The sequence below is a fragment of the Lutjanus erythropterus genome, chromosome 1, assembly GCF_056507025.1.
Source record: "Lutjanus erythropterus isolate fLutEry1 chromosome 1, fLutEry1.hap2, whole genome shotgun sequence".
Lineage (NCBI taxonomy): Eukaryota > Metazoa > Chordata > Actinopteri > Lutjaniformes > Lutjanidae > Lutjanus > Lutjanus erythropterus.
The window spans coordinates 42007668-42027796 of record NC_139317.1 but is presented as its reverse complement, the minus strand read 5'-3'; the positions used below and the strand labels follow the sequence as shown (position 1 = coordinate 42027796).

The 20129-nt window shown below is 39.2% G+C and overlaps 1 protein-coding gene across 1 annotated transcript in view; it reads right to left on the bottom strand.

Annotated features, from left to right (window-relative positions):
- Positions 1-20129, bottom strand: part of LOC146333309 (neural-cadherin) — a 299893-nt gene that overhangs the window by 240223 nt on the left and 39541 nt on the right. The window contains exon 6 of the mRNA XM_084722064.1: positions 15597-15739. Coding sequence (XP_084578190.1) covers positions 15597-15739 — 143 coding nt within the window. The remainder of the gene's footprint in view (positions 1-15596; positions 15740-20129) is intronic.

Sequence of the window (20129 nt, the reverse complement as noted above, 5' to 3'; positions counted from 1 at the left end):
GTAAGGGGTAGAAGCTTTGCCTGAGGAAAGACGTGTCACATACATTGTGTCAGACATATAAATGCATAAATATACTCACACACAGTAAAATACACACGGGAGCACATAAACACTTAAATTCAGCAAACGCTGCTGCAGAGGTTTATGCCGAGTACAATAATGTCCAGCAGTGAGTTGTTGTGAGAGCCAGCACTCTGTGTGCAAAGAAAACTGAGGGGATGTTTTCCAAAACTTGTTTATGGATAATTAATATGCCTCATAGTTTGATTTAATGTTATGATGTTATTTCATAGGGACAACATCTTGCCTTTTGTGTTAAGGATTCTAGAATCAGCAGTAACACAAATCCACATGCATGCAGTTTTAGGCTGTTTTTAGTTTTAGTCTTGCAAAGTTGAGCCACTTTTCACAATATTCTGCACACAGCAGTGTTGACATGCTTCATTGGCTGAGAAGTAGGGCTGAACGATTTTAGGAAAATATCTAATTGCGATTTTTCTGGCAGATATTGCGATTTCAATTTGATTCACGATTTTTTCTTCAAATCAAGATTTAGTGCAATATTCACAATGTATAGTAACATTTACAATCATTATTAATTATTCAAACTAGGTATTTGTGAGGGCTTCAAAGAAAAATAACATTAAGAGAAAAACTACTGACTATACTGAAGACAATTCGCACACATCATCACATTAAATCCGTATAAATAAATTAATTAATAAACACACACACACACACACACACACACACACACACACAGCTCTGGTCCATTCATTAAGTTCCATATGACGTTCGCTGCATTGTTGGTTATGATGCACGTCAGAGGAGTATAACTACGAAGCGAGATTAATGGGTTAGCGAGCTATGTTGAGTCTAAATCCAGGGTTTTCAGTGTCACGAAAGTGGCTCTCTTTTAACCTGCTAGATCACCGTGGTAATTTATGCTAAACTCATAACCTGGTCGGCAGCAGGTTATGTTAAGAGTTCCAGATTAAATCGTCTGTAAAACGCGCCGTTCTTTAACTTATAATTGTCCTAACAAGGTTAGGTAAGCGATATAGCTTTTAAACTGAGGGAAGACATTAAAAATGAAAAGTTGTTGAGCTGTATGTTCATTATATCACCGAACAAATCCATATAATGTAAAAATGAAACAGCGGCACAAACTGTCTGCATCGCGCTGTCATGGTAACCTCCGTTTGGTGATGCAGAGTCATTTTTCCCGTTTGCTCCAGATCATATTAACACTTTAAATTGACATGGTATATAATCCACACAGTAAAATAATGATGAAACAACTACAGACACTTTGAATACTTTTTACTGTTATCTGTGTTGTCTTGGTGATATTGCAGCTCAGATCACTGATTAGAAAATTCATCATAATTTATCACGGACAATCTTAAATCAGTTACACTCATTTCACGTTGGTTTGGTCAAAAACTTCAGTGATGTCCACGTCTCTGTCATCATAGGACAGTGTCAGACAGACTTTATCAAGTTTAAATCTGCTGTATGGAGTTTTATTGTTTTATGTGCAGTTTTCATGTCAGAATAAACAGCAGCATTAAGACCACATTTAGTCCATCAGTCATTTTCTGACAGCATTCTTCTTCTCCTGCTTTATTTGCAGCAACAATGCTGCTTTTTGCCGTAATATATTTAGTATACTTTCCACAGCTCATAATTATAACAACTTGATCATTTTGACTTAAGTAAGCGGCTCACGATCGCTTCACTTCATGCGGAAGAAGAGTGAAATGACGCAACAAACGCCCCTTTTGTGCACAGAGTCTGAAGACGAAAGCCTGGATGGAAAGTGAGTTGATAACCACCGTCATGATACCCGTTATCTCTGATTGCGGTTTTAGGCTTTGTCGATCCAGATCATACAAAGAAAGCCTGGCTGTGTTGAGCTTGCTTCGTAGTACAGCCCTCAGGAGCACTGCAAAAAACCGCAGCTTTGGCGATCACGTGATCGCATTGTCTGAAATCGCAATTTCGATCAGAAAACGATAAATTGTTCAGCCCTACTGAGAAGTCTCTACCACTGCAAAACAAAAATGATTTTAATAGACATTCTTCCTAAACACCTCCCACTAGAGTGCATACAATTTTACATTCTCAGGATCAGCCAACAATGTCTCAAAATCTTGTTAACACTGCCATTTTTTCCAGAAAAAAATTTCTCTAAAAACCAGAAAGTTCAAGGGCAGCATATTTTAACTTTATAACACTTTTGTGTCACAGAATTGTGATCATGGAACCATTCAACTGTGATACAAAAAAGAAGCAGATGGCAGACAGGAAGAGATCCATAAACTCCTCAGAGGAATTTTTCACATTAAATTATGTGGGCATCCAGTCCACGCTACATTATTAAAACACAGTATCACAGTGCCTTGCCTTTGTGTGTTTGTTATTTCCAGGGCCAAGTTGGTACACTGTCAAACTCGCAGGAAACCAGACAACACAAACCCTGATCCAGAGTCTTACTATTTGTTGGTTTCCATGTGCTGGTCTTTCACCAATTAAAAAGAATAGGAATATGTAAAATTTGAATGTTGTGCTTAAAAAAATAAAACTAAGTACATGGAAGCCAGTGCCCTAACCAGCTGCTAAAAGAAAAGAAAAAAAAAAAAAAACTGCACTGCTGAACCAATCTACAATCTTTAGGACAAGCGGTTGTATGCTTACTGCTGAGGAGAACAGAGTAAGAGCATAGTTTCTGGAGGGCCTGTCCTTGAGAAAATGGACACAGGTTTGTTAGCAGCTGTGCTCTCCACCATTCAAGCAACTTCTTTGCATTTAGAAGATGATTAGTAAGCAGGATTATCTCAGGTTGTTTGTTTGTTAGTAGTCTACAGTATTCAATATCTGTTCCCCCAACACTTAACATGTATGACGATAACATGTAACAACATGTAATAAAGATTAGAGATGCACCGATTTCAATTTTCTTGGCCGTGAAACAAGCAGACGCAGAAGTTAAACGAGTCTAGATGAGAAAATGTTTGAGGAGACACATCAACACAGGTTGTTTATTCTTCAGTCAGAACAGGAGGTGAGATTTTAACTGTCCCTCTGTGAACAGCAGTCTGCTGCTGGCTAACATTAGCCTGAAGAATTACAAAGTTTACGGCTGTTCTGAAACATTGTCAGCTGCTCTGTCTGGTTGAAGACTGTCTGTCTTCTCTTTATCCTGTTCTTGGAATCTGTTGCTAACACCAGCTTCATGCAAGCATGTGTCTGAGTGTGTAGCTGTTATCAGCACTGTGGTGATATCACGGTCAGTTTGCCTGCGGCGCGCATGACTTGACCATTGTGTAGAACTCATATGTGACAATGAGGTCATGCTGAAAACCAGCCGGTTCTGGTCTCTGGCCGGTCGATCGGTGCATTCCTAATAAAGATAAAACTAGGTAAGCCAAAGCCTGTACCATAACCAGTTATTTTTGTATGCTGATGATGCTACAATAAATATCAGATCAAGGAGGAATATTCTGAAGTGACAACCTGATCTACCTGCTCAACATCTAACCACCTATTCCCTTACAGTATGGTTAATTTATTTATCATTCTACAACACAGGGTTCTACAACTAAATTCAAGTTGTAGTCCCTTCATGCTACACACAAACAAAATCAGGTATTTAAGGTCATGTGCTGAGGATAAATTAAGCAGTCTCAGCCTGAGAGAAGAAGCAGTTCTGTACTCATGTACAGCAGTGGATACTTCTGAATCTCATGCCAGATAGAAAAGCCTTCAGTTCAAGCTGAGATAGCTTCCTTCTCTTCCTGGGGTAATCACACCACTTGCAGTCTATCTGAATGTATTCCATACATTAAGCTGCTACTGCTAGCAGGTGTTCAGTGCCCACCAGGGCTGAGTACTGAGATTTTACTGGCGCTAATATGGTATTACACCATAGTTTTGAAACCAATATCAGAACAATGCTTCATTCAATCTGAGGAATACACACGCTCATTTTATAAAAACCTTTTATGATAATATATTACTATAGAAAAGAAATACACAACTAAAGAAAGAGTTAACTAGAGTTAGAAAATTTGAATAACAATACCATTTCATGTCAACTTTCAATATTTAGTTAGTTTGCACAGACAATTTGCAGGTGGTTCTCAAAAAAGTTTTCGATTCAGTACAACCGGGTCTCCACTCAGGTTAATGTTTGACTTAAGCTTATTCATGGCAACCATAGCAGGTATGTATGACACCTAGATGTTTTAATCACATATAATTTATAGTACCCATACTTGAACTACCGTCAATGATGTCTTGTGTATCTGCAGTAATACAATGGACAGCAGTGTCAATATGTGTGGTGGACCTCTTTAAACAGAGCAGACCTTTATGGCAATATTTTCCACAAATTATACAACTGAACTGTCACTTGACCATGACTCTCATTATGCATTAGCTTTAGGTTTGATAGAAGCAGTACTGCAGAGGTATAAAGAAAGGATATCAACTCAGAAGAAATCAATTATAAGCACAGAAACACTTCACCATAAAAATTGTAAAGGCTCAGGACAATTTCAATATGTTTAGTTGGAAGCACAGCATTCAGCATAGCTACTGAATGGGGCATAACCCATTGATAACCTGTACACTCAAGGCTGCATCACATTTCTTTCTATTTTAACCCTGACTCGCTACACTGCACCCTCCCTTCAGTATAAACTATTAAGTCTGTATAAACAGTTCAGACTTTTCTTCTTTCATATAGTCCAGGCTTTTAATTATGGTCCTTTATTCAATGCTACTGTTGCTGATTTTCAGTTAAGTTTAACCACTTCAGCAGCCAAACATATTCAGGACATCCTCCCAACTGGACACCTTTACAATGATAAAAAAAAGCAATTTGCCTGTACTCTAAATCGACAGTAGCCTGGACGGTTTGCTCCCAATTTCTCATTATACAAACCCAAATAGGCTATTGTGTGGTGTGTGGCAGGGACTGAAAGGGGTTGCATTGTACAATAGGCCTACGAGAGATCATGATAAATAAATAAAAATAGGAGGTACAATGAGACTAAAATTAGAACAATTGTTTGCTGCAGAGAGAGTAGTCAACTTGGGTCAATAAAAAATGGTCACAGAAAATAAATCCATAAATTAACTATTCATTTAAATGCAGATTATTTAAATATCACAATTAATGTTGACATAAACTTTATCTTTAGAAGCCATTATTATGGACAGCAAGTTGTACAGTAGGTGCTAAATATACAGAAATGTCTATTCAGATATGTTAAGGATGTTGCAACACTGCTTTGACAGGTGGTCTATAAAGTAAAGGTTGGTCCACATAAACAATAAGACTAAGAGTCTACAGTCATGCTAAAGGCTCTGTGAGGCTTTACTTGTGCACATAGGTACTTTGACCCAAATGCTAATTTTAGCATTTGGAAATGCTCACACTGACAACCTTAATATGATGTTTAGCAGTTTTTAAGTTTAAAGTCAAAATGGTAAAACATAAGTATACTACTGAGGTTGGTGGAAATGGCATTAGGTTTTAGGTTTTGGATCATAAACCAAACTCTTGGATAAACTGAAGTTTGACCTAGCAGTGGCGCTGGTTGAAAAAGTTAGAGGTTAAAATTCATCCTAAGAAAAACTGTATCAAATTTCAAGACAACCCAAGTCAAGTCAACTTCTTTATTTCCTATGCACAATAATTCATACACAGTAAATGTTATGTTGGTTCATGTATTGTTTGTGTCAAGAATGTTGCAGCCCTGCTTTGACAGGCAGCCTGATACACAGACATAACATTTATTGTATATTTACTGTTGTGTCAAAGACTAAGGTCTAGATCTGCTCTGTATGAAGAGTGCCCTGACATGACTTCTTTTTTATTTGGCACTATATAAATTAAATAGACTTAACTTGAGTTACAGTGAAGCTGTGATTTGCAATTAAAATTCTTAATTCTCAGGCTCCCTCAAAACTATTATCAACAATAAAAGAGAAAATCATGCAAGTAAAAATGAGAATCTAAGACAGTAAATGTAGGAAGAAATATAATATCTGCATGTGTACAGTAATGGTAAAATGAATAAGCTGTAATGTAGACAGCTTATGTAAAGAACAGTATTTTAGACAAGCAGTGCACTGATATACATAGAATCAGTGATGTTTAAACAGCTTATTAACAGGTAGGGGTTTGGGTTTGGGTTAAAGGTTAAGTGACAACTTTTTTCAATAAAGTGTGAGTGAAGTATCATAGTGATGAGCTTCAGGGCTGAAGAGCTTATTGGTCCAATAGTTAGAGATATTTCACTTTCACAAACATCATGGTGGCATCAGAGAAGTCTGGGAATTGTGACACCAATTTATCTTACAATAGAGTTAGGTGATTGTATAAGCTACCAAAAAAACTGGTTAGGTGGAAACTGGCTCACTGCAGGATGTCTTTTAAGAACATCATTGAGTTGGGGAACTTCTTGAATAAGAACCATTGCGGTCTCTCCTCTTCAGCTGCACTGAGCAGGGCACAAGCGAGTGGGCTTGATGCAGTGATGCTCTACGCTGATTAGTCAAGCTTCACTAGAGAGAGAAAGGGGGGGGGGGGGGGGGGGGGGGGCAGGGACACAGACAGAGACACAGAGACAGAGACAGAGAGAATGTTCTGGCCTTTTCTACAGTCGCCCCCAGATTTCTAACAAAAGGCCACAGGAGTCTCTAGTTTGGCTGGGCGGCAGATGACAGGGAGTAGCTCTGTATGCCTCCGCCTGCATCGTCTCAGTATCTCTGATTCTGGATACACCACTTGGGGCAGTGATGCACCCACCCCATCATTGAGTTGGGGATGACAGGGTCTAGATCTGTAAGGTCATACAAGACATAGCCAAGGGCTTTGAATTGAGGATACCCTTGATTTCAGACAGAACAGTCCTGAGTACGTCCTCAGTCACCAACTAGGCACCTGCTAGGGCTGCACAATTAATCTAAGTTTGATCAAAATCGCAAAATGGCTTTCTACAAATTTCAAATCACAAGAGGTGCATTTGGTACAGATTCCTACAACAAAAAGTCACACCACAGTCATTTTAACATGTTTTTCAATTAAAATAAGAACAATGATGTAAAAATTATCATTACCTCTAATACTGCAAACCATATCGCAATTGCAATATCAATAATAACAATTTAATATGTTTTCAAAATCGCTCAGCCCTAGCACCTGCTCAATACTGACTGTGTAAGCTTCGCCAGAGCAAAAGAGAGAGCGACAATGTTGGAATGTGATGATTTCCACAAGGAAACATCGCAATGGGCACCACCTTACTAATCCAGTCAGGACTGCTTCTAACGATGACTCTGGCGGCCACCTCCAGCTGTCTCACTCAGCCCAGGAAACTCCCACCACCACCGCAGGGAGCAGGCTGACCAACGTTTATATCCCTGCTGGGCAAGTGAAGGACGTACATCCCCATGCCACGTTTAAAAGGGTCTCTGTCTCCACACCACAGATCCATGACTTATTTGTGTTCAGCCGCTGAAGCTTAAAACAAAGTTAGCAAGCTAACTGTAGCAAGGAAGCAAAGCTAAGAAAGCAGTAGTGCAAATAACAACGGCATGATTGAAAGAAACATTTCTGCCACCAGAAAAAACAGGGAATAGATTTCATGTAATGACCAGCAGAAACAGCTTCCATTTATTTTCTCTCTCACATGTCAAATGTGGAATTTTGCCTTGGAACAACGCTGGCCTGTCAGCAACTCAGAGGGAACAACCTATGGTCCTATGGTCGATGACTGTTAGCCATCGGCCAACCCTATCTGACAGATGATGAGATATTTCACTGGGAACTGTGGTCCCTCCAGCAGGCTACAGGAAAAAAAAATCAGGGAATCGCCGAATTCATTCTGGGGACCATTAATGTCTGTATAAATGTCATGGCAATCCATCCAATAGTTTTAAAAGACATTTAAAGTCAAGTAGAATCCTAGACAATCTACAGACCTCTCTGTGGACACTCTCCATGTAAACTAAAGAGTACATATGAAAACTGTTGACAATGTGCTATGTAGATTATCAAGAGTAACAAAACCACTGTTTCTAAAAAGACACATTGCTGATAAATGTCCATGTATTTTTAATGCTCTGCATCATGATCTATTCACCTCAATTGTATTGGGATGGGGGTAGAAATCAAACCCTTTCATTTAAACCAATGCTATATCCAGTACGTGAGAAAATATGTCTTAAATATTATTTTACATACAGTAACTTCAGTCCACATACCACTGAGTAGTAGCACTGCAGTATTAAAAGTAGCGACAGTAATAGTAGCAGTAGCAGCAGAATGTAATGGAGGACATATATAGTAGCAGGAGTCATAGTTGTATTTGTAATTCTAATATCAGAAAGTTGGACTCTTGGTCCCTAGAATCATGAATTAGAATAAAAAAATATGTATATCCATAGCAAATATGTATTAAGAGTGTGAGCTCTTTTGTACCCTCCTCTCTCTCCACCCACGCTGCTCCAGCAGCACCAGGGAGTGCACTCATGCTTAATGAATTGAGACAGAAGGCCAGATAAATGTGACCAGTTCAGTAAAGGCAGCAGGCAGACACAGAGAGAGGCTACGGCCTGCTCGCTATGTTACATATACAGAGAGCACCAGAGGCGCCCTGTAGTCCGATCCCTGCTTCACTCTCCCTCTGGTTGGCATAAACATCTAATAGGGCCTAAAAGCCTTAGATGAGAGCAACACATGCTGGGTAAGTGGTTGAAAATGGTACATGGAAAAGGTTTTAGGACATTCCAAGAACAAAGCATACAGTGAGCGTCTGTTCTAATCTATGAGATATGTGTCCCCCGTAGTATGGGTTATGGCTGTGTGTGTATGTGTGACTCTGTGTATGTCTCTGGGCACATGTTTTGGCCTGTGTGGTTGCTTGTGTACATAAATGTTTGCTTCTGTGTGCAATTTTCTTTATACATGCAGGTGTTTGTTCATGTTCGTGTCTGGATATACTGTACGTGTGTGTGTGTGTGTGTGTGTGTGTGTGTGTGTGTGTGTGTGTGTGTGTGTGTGTGTGTGTGCATGAGTGTATGTGTGTGTGCACGTGTGTGTGTGTGTGTGTGTGTGTGTGTGTGTGTGTGTGTGTGTGTGTGTGTGTTTGTTTAATTATATTTGTGGGATTCAAAAACTATACTTGTGTAGTCAGACCGGCGTTGTGGGGCTAAAATGCTAGACCCCCCACAAGTTTTAAGTTTAAAGGGCTATTTGAGGGTTAAAGGTCAGTGTGAAGAGGTGCCCTGGTAGCTCAGTTGGTAGAGCGTGCGCCACATGTACTAAGGTCAAGTCCAATCTACAGACTTTTGCTGTATGTCGTCACCTGCTCTCTCTACCCCCCTTTCTTGTCAAATCTCAAATCCTTGGCTGTAATATCAATAAATACATAAAGGGCCAGTGTGTTGAATTTAGTTGCATCTAGGTGAAACAGCAGATTGCAACCAACTTGCCTGTTAAGCATTTAGGAGAACCTGTGGTGGCTACAAAAAAGCAAAAGGCCCCTTCTACAGCCAGTGTTTAACTCCTCTGTTCATAGCTACTGTAGAAACATGGCATTGCAACATGGTGGACTCAATGAAAAAATGTTATATTTTTACCCCCAGACTGTTCTGCCACAGTCTGCCACACTGTGCTGTGATTGGCTACTACTATTGTACTCTGACTGGCTATGAGCATGGGTGTTGGCTGGAACTTGCGGGAGCTCAAGCAAGGTGGTGGTAGTAGATGAAGGGATCAAAAAGAGAACATTCACTGAGAAGACTGGTCTTCATGTCCTGTGTGAAGCTAAACGTAACATTTAACTTTTTTAGACTTAGTTGACTGATTGATTAAAGTTTTCAGAAAGTTTCAAGAAAAATATGTGGTTAGGTTTAGGCAAGACAAGTACTTGGGTAGATTTAGGAACAAACTATTTGGGTAGTTTTAGGAACAAAAACACTAAGGAAGAGGAATCACTGGCCATGCAGAGGACAACAACTCATTCTAAAGATAACTAAAACACAATACTTACTGTAATCTCAGGTAATTACACAGCACTGAAAACATTTATGAATATTATATTAGATATCTGCAAATAGATCCTGCTAAATGCTACACACTTGGCACCCTAAAACACTTGGTTTTAGGGTTAGAACTGGGTCTAGATTGGGCACTTAGTTGTGATGGGTGCGGTTAGGGTAAGGGGCTAAGGACTGTATTATATCAAAGACCAGTCCTCACTAATATAGAAACACAAGCCTGTGTGTGTGTGTGTGTGTGTGTGTGTGTGTGTGTGTGTGTGTGTGTACAGTATGTTTTATGTATAACAGCACATGTGCATGTTTCAAGTCAAATTTTATGTGTGTATGAGAATATTTATTATGCAATAAAATAAGTACACGGGGTTTACACTGTGTGTGTGTGTGTGTGTGTGTGTGTGTGTGTGTGTGTGTGTGTGTGTGTGTGTGTGTGTGTGTGTGTGTGTGTTGCTGCTAACAGGGCCAGCACATATCATCGCTTATCGGAGATGAAGAAGATGTTTCCTCGGGGGTCAGTGAACAGACGTCACTTCACATAAAGGCAGCCAGGAGGGAGAAAGAAGGACGAAGCATGGATGGATGAGAGACAACACAGAGGACGGAGGAGGGGAGGAGATGGGGTGGGGTGGGGTGGGAAGGGGGTTTTTAGGAGAAAAGGGACGGGGGGGGAGTGCTTCCTTCAGTAAGCATCATGCCAAAAAATTGTTGGACTGGATTTGGGAGAGAAAGAGAGAGAAGTGAAGTGAAGGGATGATGGGGTGACAAAAAAGGAGCTTAAGAAAGTGTAGGAGGAGGAATAGTGAAGGAGAGAAAGAGAGAATAACAATATATTTGCCAGAGGGAACCCAGGGAGAAGAATGAAGGCAAAACAGTGTGGGTTTGTTACATAAAGCTGGGATCAGACAGAGGTCAGTACATCCAACCAAACACAATAGATAGGAGGTGAGCAGTTCAGGAGGAAAGACTAAATAATAGAAATAAAACTAGACAACAGGACGATGAATGCTATCTCATCACCGGTTATCTAGGAGCCTTCACTGAAAACAAACCCACCTCCTGCCTCCCTCTCAAGAAAATACTTGTGTCCGAAATGCCATAAAACTTAGCTGAGAAAAAAAGGAGTTGATGGAAGCCTGTTTATTGGCGGCAGCATTTCCCCTTAGCTGTCAGTAAATACTTCCTCCCCTCCAATGGAGCGGGTGTTTCTGAATTTATGGGTTTTAATAGGAAGAGCGTGATCATCATATTGACCGGTCTGCTCGGATCCTAATGGGCGCCTTAAATCTCAGGGAAACACACTGTATTCTGGGTTGAGTTACAGGCAAATTAACATGGAGAGGGAGGCCGAGCAGGGCTGCTCCTGCCGGAAGGGAGGAAAACAATCGCTTGAATGATTGTCGGACATTTAGGGATGAGTAAGGGGGGAGGGGGCGGCAATGAGAGAGGAGAAGAGGCAATAAACGATTTTCATCAGTAGCAGAAAGAGAATGAGATGGGTTGGAGAGGGTGGGAGGAATCCAATGTGTTCGCCTTCCATTATAAGAATCATAAAATAGTTTTAATGACCAAATATTGGGCTCTCTGAAACAAGATATTGGATCATATTACAAGCATTATGGTATCACACTTTGGCTCACACACTCTGATGCAGACAAATTGTGTGCATCTGCATTAGGCTCACTTCACTGTGTGTGTCTGTGCATGTCTAAGTATGACTGCTTGTCAGGTTGATTTACTCTAAATCCATCACTGATAAAGGTGTGTGTAATAAAGATGTGTTGTGATAGTGACAGAGGAAAGACCAGTTAGCACACTCGTAGCAGCGTGGATTTGATAACACATGATAACACTTTATGCTCTGATCACGCAGAAATTTGTGTGGCATCACATGCTCCAACAATCCTCAAATTTGTGTTGCAGAAACAGAATTTCATCCACCCAATGAGGGTTGGCAGTTTGATCCCCCGCTTTTGGCACTGGTATAAATAGTAATAAAATCTCATAAATTCCCATCCCTACTTGTAACACATGTATTTGTTCCACTATTTCATATCAATATAGCTACCATAAAAAGGTTTTTATCAAGTAACACTTACAAACCTGGGGCTTTTTCTCTGAATACATTTTGAAATGTTATAGAAAAAGCACAGATGTAAATAATAAAATGAATTATGGCTTAACTATTTATCTACTTCCTTTTCAGATTCCTGGTATTGTGCTTTCTGGTTCACTTTCACATTGTCATGTATTACTGAAACACTTGAACGAGGTTGAGCCATTGTTGAGGTCTTTAGTATCACCTGTACTTTTTCTATTATGAAAAGTCAAAATTTCTCCTGTGAAAAAGCTGTTACCTCATTCCAGCTCTTAAAATAGAAAGATTTTCTACTTTTCTGTTTTAAAGCATTGCACATTTAATGTCATTGGGTTTCAAAAAAGGAATCTGAAGATGTCGGTGTGACTCTTACAAATTGTAAATTGTATAAGTACTATGAGTATTTTTCAGACATCTTGGAGACTAATCAGCAGTTGCCAAGCTCCAGGCAGAGGACTGATATTGAGCAACAGTACATTTGCTACCAGGCTGTGAAGAAACTTTATTACTTGGCAAAAATGCTGAAAAATTAATACATAAATCTAAAGGCTATTTGTTACCTTGAACTTGGTACAGCCTGTCTGTGCTGCATCTTTCTTCATCACTCCCCATTACAGCCACAACACCAGTATATTGATTTTGGACTAAACTAGGTCATCAGTGCACTACTTGATTACTGCTTCACAGTTAACAGACCATTAATCAATGAACTGAAAAAAAAAATCAATAGATTAATTCACACTGAAAATAATGAATAGCTGCAGCTCCTACTCAGTACCAATTTACAACAGGAAGTTTTACTCAATTGATGAACACCAGTTATCATGATTCTATGGATTAACAGATAAATGGCTAAATCAATGTGTACTGAATACTATTTGTGTCAATAGATGTCACTGGCATCCAAATCGCAGATCAGAACGGAGTACATGGCATCTTGGATGCCCAACATCTCCACACACACACACACACACACACACGCACACTCCTTTAACTTTAATACAAGGCTGGTTGGCCTGGGAAAGCAAACCTGAAATGAAAAGTTAACCTTTAATGAGCGGTGACTGGCAGTAATTGGTCAACGTGACTAAATGCAAATTAGAGCCAAACAATATAAATGGCAGAGCAAGTCTGTGCTCATCATCTGATAGCTGATGGAATCCAGTTATAAGCTACAAGTGTTCTCCCCCACCTCCAATAAAATGACCGCCACTATCGGCTGACAGTGAATGTCATTGCTGGTGAGCAGAGGAAATTGTGCCTTGAAGTTTTGAGTAATTGAATTTGTAAAAGTCATCGTATTACCCTATAATACGATATGCAGATTCAGAGGGGGTTGCAATTTACCAAAGGGTCGAACCACTATGAAATTGCCACCATCCCTCCACTTACTGCACACACACAACGTCATCCACGTAGTTTCCCATTTCACATTGCTTCTGGCATCATGCTCCTGCCTCTGAGGAACTTGAGACGTGTGACTATAAACCTCAGATGATATTTTCTTACAAAGACACTGGGCAAATTCTCTTCATACTTTGCCTGATTACGCTAACGTCTCCATGACACAACCTGTCAGGAGTAAAATATCCCTGACGGAGCTTTCCACAGTAAGACAAAGGCTGGTGAAGCATCCTCATCCTCAGAATAATGTAAACGGTGAAGGACATAAAACTATATGTGAAGCATATTGTCAAGACCCTCTGAGGCACACTTGACAAACTGCAGAGCTTTTACATTTATACAGCATACATAAATAGAGCAGGGAGGGCAGACAGCAAGGCAGGGTGAAAATAACTGTAGAAAAATCATCTCTGTGGATATTTCAGTTTGTGCTAAATCTACATAAATGAACAGCAAAATAATAACAGGCCCCTGAGCAGCCTAAAGTTCTAAGATTTTTCTCCAAACATTTTAAGCAGGAAGTTAAAAATATTCATAAAAGCACTACTATATTTTACTTGTTTGGGGGGATGTTTATGAATAGTGCAAGACAAGGTGCATTCAGAAATTACTTGCTTACAATGCAAGTGTGTAGGTGCATGTGTTTATAGGCTACACATTTTCATTCCCAATCTGTCAAATATGGCAGCATGGTCAGGGGTCCTACGCTTCAAACTGTGACGCTATAGGTAGGAGACAATTTTTTGCAGACTCATGAACAACTCTTATGGTCAAAAAAGATGAAACCAAGAGAAGGGCAGGAAAGTTGCAATTACAAATCTGTCTGCTACTCCAGCACCACGGACAGTGCCACGCATTTGTCAATAGACAGCACAGTTAGGCCAATGATATTTCAGAGCCATGGTCAGGGCCACACAAACTTCAGTCAGATAAAGGATCGATAAGTCAGGCAGACTAGACTAGCATATTGCCCTAAACAACTCCTCTGCCCCTGCACGCTCTCTTCTACAAGGGGATGGAGATGGTGGATAGAAGGGAGCTGCATTTTGGTCATTTTCCTTACAAGAGGGATCACATCATATCACCTACTGGCTGTAGCATCCGTTTTATTCATGCAGGGGTCTGCAGTCAAGGTAGCAATAATAAACATGCAAAAAGCAGGTAGACATTTAAAATAAAGGCACAAAAAGGTTTCAGCAACAAAACTACTTGATTAGATTTAATCCTATATTTGTTTGACCCCCTCCATCCACCCCACCTCCTCTATACGTGGACTTTCTTCACCTTTATACTACATTGCCTCATTTCGACAGCACATCAAAATATTACCCTGGAGGGGCACCTTCACAAATGATGCAACAGGGTTTTGAAGGTTTGGGAGTGAGAACAGGCTGGTATGGGAGTTGTATGTAAGGATGTAGGGAGAAGAGAGAAACAGAGCTGCTTCAGGCCATATTTTATTTATCTATACCTACTCTTCCTTTCTTTTATCAATTTATTTTTCTATTCTTATTCCTTCATCCTCTCTTTATTTTCCATGCTTTAAGCCACTCCCAGACCAATAGGAGGATCCCCTCTAGAGCAGCCCCCACCCTAAAAGGATGAGGTCTGTTCATCTGGATCTGAGGAGAAACTTTTTTATCATCAATTTTCTCCAAACCCCCTTCAGTTGCCAGGACCCAGTTAGAGGTGTTGCCCCATTGTAGGGAATCGTTTCTTATGGAAGGGTTGAAGAGATGAATAATACAAAACCAAGGAAAGATACATCAGTAAAAAAAATAGTAGATAAAAAGAAGAGACATAAAAATAAATAAATTTAATAACAAATATGAACAAATGAGTTGATAAGTCTACAGGTTCTGTAGTTCTAAGTATGATTGTATATGGTCTGTACATGAAGATGTCTACTAGTGCTGTGCTGACAGTGTAGTAGAAATCAGAATACCCATCAGTAACTAAAATTCAGTAACAGAACTATGAAGAACAAGAGAAAAGGATGTTACTTAAAAACATATCCAACCTTTTTGGTTGTCAATTACAAAGTTGCCCTCCTCGTTTCCTGTGGTGATCTTATACGTGATCCCGTCCCCGTCAGGGTCCTTCGCCAGCACCGTGGCAACAAGTGTGTTGGGGCCCGCGTCCTCTGAGACGAAAGTCCGATATCTGACAAAACACAAAAAAAACACACAATCAACACCTAAGCCATACTTCTCCATGGGAGGACATGTGTCCTGACACACGGCTGTAAAGGTGAACATGAGACACACTCGAAGTTTTGTCAATGATTCTAATCAATTCCATCAAATTCATGTTCATCCAGTAGTAGAACAAATATGCTCATATGGAAATATGCTGAAATACCCATATGAAAATATAGCTTCATATGAATCATGAGTGTATTATAAATAAATCCATTTATAGACCAAATATGCCAGTGCTTTACCCCTTACTATACATCATAACCTAATTTGTGTAATTTATTATTCAGTGGATCTTTTAATTTCAACCTCAACTAACAAAATGTCCATGAACAGGATAGGCTTGATATACAGTTCAAAGAAAAAAAAACCCTGAAAATTAAAAATAAGAAAAAAAAATATGAGGATAAGAGACTAAATCAAATGAAGCAACTCTAGTGGCAACTATTAAAGAGCTTCTGAATATGGATGGGCTATATTCAACAGTTTAAGTGATCAAAAAACACATTTTTGGCCATGTTAGCCTGAGATTTTGTGCCATTTTTTCAGTCAGACATCTGCTAACTGTAGCAAGTCCTGACATTGTTCAGTCTGCTGAGCAATGGCTGCACTTGTGGCTGTGATACACACTGTGACCAAAGTGAATTTCATCAAATGTTTACAAGTGCAGCCTCGAGAGGAAAAACTGTGACTTTCTCATAAGGTAAGTGGTTCACAGCTGTGATCCTAGGCGCACAATACTTACACACTAGGGACTAGTTTCCAATACAGTGAACAAACGAAATGTACAAGAGACATGGTCGGTGTTAAATGTCATGTGTTCAATGTGAAAAAAATCTTTTCCAAATGTAGCATTCCAGTTTCACATTACTCCACCTAGATAACTGCTTTCCCCTCAGCTCCAGGTGTTAATCAGTCCCTTAGTTGCAAAAGAACAAACCAGCAGTCAGGCAGGGCAGAGTTTTAAACAACCTGAAAAATTCACCTTTAGATAGAACTCTGGTAATGACCACCTCACCACATGGTAACACACATGGTAACCACATAGGAATGCACAATGAAGACATAGTTCACCAGCAGCATCACAGCCCTCACACCTTCTCTCCTTAATCACACCTACCTTGATAGAATACTGTGATGTTCTTACAGTTAAACAAGCAGGAATAGTTCTCAATACAGCACGCACTTTCTTGTTTGTGTTGGTCATTAAGGGTGTAAATGTCAATTGCTGGCTTCTAAATTAGGGGACAAGGGCCAGGGGAAAGAGAGCATCCTTGTATTTCAAACATTTTCTTCAAAGTGGAGTCCAGTATGCACAATTCATGAATAGATTCACAGATACAGGGATTGCTGATCTATAAAAAAAAACAAAGATAATATAGAAATTATCAGTAAAAATGTTCAGTAGAAAAAAAAAAGAAAGGAAAAAAATCCAAACCCACCCACACTCTGCTACACCACTCAAAGGATATTACTTTATAGCAGTAACAAAGACTTTCTGTAGAGTTAAGGTCTGCTTGGTGACATCTTAAGAAAGAATGAATGAAAGGTTGCCAAACAGTATTAAATAAATTCACATGATCAAATCTAATATATCTGATCCTTTCCACGTCAAGAGTATTCATAAGGTCATTGAGCCACATTTTAAACATCTGGAATGTTTTTACCCTTCCTCAGCATCAACAAACACCACTTAGCTGACATGAGGCAATAATTCATAAATCATCTATGAGCCAATGTGAGGTTAATTAATCTCTCTGATGTACTGAAAGTAATAGTTTGCCCCTCAGGCTCAATTCCTGAGTCAAGAATGTCTGAAATTATATCAAAAATGGTATTCCACTACATCTTAATCTTAAGACACCTTAAATAGCAGTGTACAAGAGTGACATCATTAGATTGACACTTATCACACAGAGAGGAAACAGAGGAGAACCATTTATTAATCTTACATTTGGAAAAGTGTAGTCTATGCAGTATTTTAAATTGCATTAGACAGTGTCTGACATTGATGGAGCATTGATTTAAACTATGGTTCCATTGTTCCACTGTAATCTGGATATTTAAATCTTTTTCCCACCAGGCAGGGGAGTCATGGTGACATCTTGACATTGGATCTAAGGGTAGAGTGAGTTATAGGGTGCTTTTCATTCAGTAAATTGGTCTCCTCTTGTCCTCCACTCGCTTCCTTTCCTCGCGTCTTAGCACCACCCAGTGAGGAAATGAAAGAGGGATGCGAGGAAAAGGTGCAAGGACGGAGGAGACAAAACTGCTTGTTCCACAGCGTCAGTCCGAAGCGATGTCAATTACTGATGACATGTTGCATAGCTGTATTAACTGTCAAAGGGACTGCAGCTGAATGCCCATAAAATCCTTTACTTAAGAACTATTTCTGAAAACTCACAGTAGTCTTTATTTTAAATCATCTCTTATACGCATCACACACAGACTGATTGTGCATGATATTGCGTTTTATCATGTAACTGTGAGAATAAACTGAGTAATTAAAATGATTCATTGTGTTCAGGATAACGTGGAGTGCGTCATTTAGACAGCATGCCCCTTAATTGATAAAAGACTTTCACATAGGATACACCTCCAGAAGCCTCCTCTCTCCTCGCTCCTCGTCTCCTCCAGGTGCATTTAAGCAATTGGAAAATCCTTCATCATGGTGGAGGGGAAACAACTTCCAAGTCGACGAAGGAGAGAGGAGACGAAGACGCAAAATTGAACGTAATGAAAAGCACCCATAGTGTCATAAAATTGTATATTTCTGAACATAATCTTTTACTGGATCAAGGTTATTTAAATTTGTTGACCAGTTACTGAAATGAAACAAAGTCTCTGTCAATATACAAATCTAATAATGTCTGAATTCCAGACTTTTCCCAAATTTTAAAGGCAACATCCAGAGTGGACGTGCAAATGAAGGGCTTCCATAAATTAGCATCAGAGAAGCTCAGTAGTAATAAATAAATTTGAGTAGAGCTAACCTCCCATCTGTCTTGGATTTGCATATATGAATCTTTTGTATTCTGGGACGTTTGTTATTCCAAAGAAATTGGGTGATGATGGAATCTAATTTTGAAAAAAAAAAGGGTTTTGTTAAATAAACTGAGATTTTGAAATAGGTAGAGCAATTGAGGTAAGCAAACTATCTTAATTGCATTCACTCTGCCAATAAGGGAAAGAGGCAGAGTCGTCCAATATTTTACACATGGCTGTAACTGAAAAATGACTGAAACTAACTGAGATAAACTGAGAGAAGTTTACTTTAAATGAATCTTGAAATTTTCTTGTAACCTGAATAGCTAAGTATGTGAATTTTTTAGGAGTCACATTAAAGGGTAAAGTCTTTAATACATCTGGGTTGTGCAATCTGAGAGGCATGATTTCACTCTTATTCCAGTTAATATGGTATCCAGAAAGAAGCCCTACAATAGTAATTATGTCTAATATTTGTGGCATGTTCACCTTTGGATTTCTCATATATAATAATATATCATCCGCATATAAGGAAATCTTATTCTGTGTTGCGCTTGTGTCATATTCAGAAATAAGAGATTTGGTTCATATTTTCTCAGAAGTTCTTCATTCTCCAGTGAGTATATGATCACTTTAAGCAGGAAGTGGATGGACAGTTACTGACTGTTTTTTTAAACATTCTGCAGTCAGGGCATGAGGCCATGGGGTCTTGCCACTCTTAAATCCTTTAATTGTGAGATGTACTTCATCTAAGGATATAGTTTTTTTTTTAAGAAATCTATGTCCTCTTGGTTGAGATCGGGGAGTTTACAGCCATTTAAAAAACTTTGAATAGAAATAGGATCTTTTTCAGACTTGGAACGCTGTGGTTCCCTATAAAATATAATAAAAAATGATAGTTGATTTCTTTACCTGTATAAAGTAGTTTCCTTGTGCTATTTTTAATACTCTGGATAATACAATCATTTTCTATTTCTAGGTTGTCTTGACAGCAAGCTGTGTAGTTCCCATATTCAAAAAATATGTTTCCTTCATATACAAAAAGGATTTAGTTGACTTAGAGGTGAGGATTTTGTTATACTCATAGTGTATTTTAGCAGCAGGGTCTTCCAGTACAAGTCTCTAGAAGGGTTTTGAGCATTGTCTTTATCCAATTTTTCAAACTGTTGTTCCAAGTTCTATAGTCTCTCCTTATTTATGTTATTTCTAAAGGCCTCTTTAGAAATAATATGCCCTCTCAGAAAAGCTTTGAGAGTGTCCCATAATAGTAATGGTCAGACATCAGGGCCATCATTGATCTCATAGAAAGTCTTTATATGGGTTTCTAAAGTAGAACAAAACATAGGGTCTGTGCGGGATTTAGTCACCAT